This window comes from Penaeus chinensis, chromosome 22 (assembly GCF_019202785.1).
Source record: "Penaeus chinensis breed Huanghai No. 1 chromosome 22, ASM1920278v2, whole genome shotgun sequence".
In the NCBI taxonomy this organism is placed as follows: Eukaryota; Metazoa; Arthropoda; class Malacostraca; order Decapoda; family Penaeidae; genus Penaeus; species Penaeus chinensis.
Window position 1 is genome coordinate 11,572,255 of NC_061840.1, and position 2,500 is coordinate 11,574,754.

The 2,500-nt window shown below is 35.3% G+C and overlaps 1 protein-coding gene across 3 annotated transcripts in view; it reads left to right on the top strand.

The window, feature by feature from the left end:
- Window positions 1-2,500, top strand: part of LOC125037200 (membrane-bound transcription factor site-2 protease-like) — a 9,727-nt gene that overhangs the window by 6,258 nt on the left and 969 nt on the right. The window contains exons 8-10 of one of the 3 annotated variants that reach the window (XM_047630250.1): window positions 1,508-1,564; window positions 2,004-2,157; window positions 2,421-2,500. The exon at window positions 2,421-2,500 is cut by the window's right edge and continues 969 nt beyond it. In XM_047630250.1, the coding sequence (XP_047486206.1) occupies window positions 1,508-1,564; window positions 2,004-2,157; window positions 2,421-2,500 (291 nt within the window). The remainder of the gene's footprint in view (window positions 1-1,507; window positions 1,565-2,003; window positions 2,158-2,420) is intronic. The other 2 variants (XM_047630251.1, XM_047630252.1) reach the window with 2 other exon arrangements.

A 2,500-nucleotide genomic window follows, 5' to 3' on the forward strand; every position in this document is an offset into this window, starting at 1 on the left:
GTTATACTACAGTATATTTGTTAGTGTTCTCTTGCATTCCTGTTAATCTTTTTCTTGTAAATATGTGGTGATTTGTTCTTGATGTTCTAGATGTTCCTGACAGATGTCACATGAGGCTTTGGTGATGGCATAGGTGTTTACTATTTATGTCATTTTAGCTGTTTGTATATGTTTGCTGTGCTCTTATTAATTTTCCTTATTACTCAATGTGATTTTGTGCTAGCAGGTAGTGTTTTTTGATAATTTACCTGGAGTTCAAATCAAAGAGAGGGGATATGTCAGAAGTTTGTTATGATATGTAATCCTTTTTTTTATTTGTATTTTTTTGTGATATTTGAAATAATAACTAACTTGTCTCTAAAACCTTGTAGCATTCAGAATACGTATTGCCTTAAGATATGCAGTAAAAATCTTCATGTATGGAGAAAAAAACTTGTTTATTTTTCTAAAGCAAATGTAACATAACAGATTAGAATGAAAGAAGGAAAAAATTCAAATAAAAGACAAAACAAACGACAGAACACACATTCGCACAAGAGAGATGTATGACGCTTGTTGTCTGCGATGAGTATGAAAGAATGAATGCAAATGTGAAAAAGTAAATGTTTCTTTTCAGCCACATAAGATAATGAAAATGTTGGAATAGATAACAAGAACAAAATGCTCCCTGCATGAAGACAAAGAAGCAAAAGGCATTAAAACAGTGACTATTTTGCTGTGGTCGCATATTTGTTTAATGGGATTATTAATGTTTCTTGTTCGGATAAGACGTTTGAAAATGATAATGAGAATGGATAATGATTACGGAAATAATGATTATGAAGATAGTGATGATGATTTTAGTGATTATAGTTATATAGTGATATTTTTGTCACAGAAAGTAGGTAAATATAAACAGATGTTAGATATAAAGATATTAAAATGCATAAGTAAAGAGAGATTAAAAGAAACAACAATTTACTAACATTAGACAATTAATATTTATATCAGTTCACTTGGAAACTGTCACTAATCTTTTATATGTATGATTTTTTTTCATAATTTATCCTATTCCTCCTCTTCCTTCTCTTACTCCTGCTCCTCCACTTCGTCCTCCTCCTCCTCCTCCTCTTCCTCTCCTTCCTCCTCCTCCTCCTCCTCTTCCTCTCCTTCCTCCTCCTCCTCCTCTTGCTCTTCTTCCTCCTCCTCCTCCTCCTCCTCCTCCTCCTCCTCCTCCTCCTCCTCCTCCTCCTCCTCCTCCTCCTCCTCCTCCTCCTCCTCCTCCTCCTTTTCTTTTTCTTTTTCATCTTCAACTTCTTCTCCTTCGTTTTTGTCTTTTTCTTGGTTCTTCTTCTTCTTCTTCTTCCTCCTCCTCCTCCTCCTCCTCCTCCTCCTCCTCCTCCTCCTCCTCCTCCTCCTCCTCCTCCTCCTCCTCCTCCTCCTCCTCCTCCTCCTCCTCTTTTATACTTTTCTCCATAGTTTTTAATTTAATTTTTAGCCCCTGCATTTTGTTTGTCTGTCATTGCAGAGATGGACTCTCACCCAATATTGAGCTATTTGCACAAAATTTTCCTAAAGAAGAGAGGTAAGAATGAGTGAGTAAGAGATAAAGTGTGATAAAAGAGATATAAAAGAAGGGTGGCAGAGATGTTTGTTGATAAATGGAATTATTATCTTGTTATTATTATTTTTTTTTCTGTTTTTGTTTACCTGTTTGTAATGATTTATTTATATGTTGTTTTTTCTTTTCTTTGCTATTTTTATGGTTTTAATATGTTATGTTCCCTCTTTCTTTTCTGTTATGCTTTTAATTTGATCTTATTTTGATATTTCTGCATGTAAATATCGTCTGTGCTTAGTTCTGAACATGTATATGAACACCAATTTTTTTTTTTAACACAAATAAATTGGAAATGATAAGTCATAAAGCATCATAGCATATAAATTAATTAATAAAGTACCATAATTTTAGCTAATTAAACAAGGATTGCATGAAGTTGATGAGCCAAGCCTAATATTTACAGCTTTTGAGGGTGCAGATGGATCAGTTCAGTGCTGCAGCGGGGACAGTGAAGCTCATCTGTGTTTCGAACTCCTCGAAGACCGGGATTCGGACAAGGGTGTGGCAGCCATGCAGCCATTCTCATGCTTGCCTGCACGGATGGCCATATCACTGAGGTATTTATGACTTTATTTGATTTTTTGATTATTTTTAAAATTTTCTATTAATTTTTTTTAAGGGTTTAGGTTTATTTGGTTAGTGTGATGTGTGAATTAACTTGTAGTTTGTTGAAAGTGTTTTTTTTTTTTCTCTCTGTTTCTCACTTTGTCTGACTCTCTTGTCTTAGATTTTATCATGTGTTTGCACTATATTGTTTTGTAGCTCAGGCAGAGGGCCTAATGATCCTTTAGTTGATTAAAATCAAACCTTTTTTCGCCAGCACAAAGACATGCATCAACTCGGTGGCATGCCCAGCTGACAGCCACTGCTTAGCCCCATCGCTACGGAATGCCTCGCGAC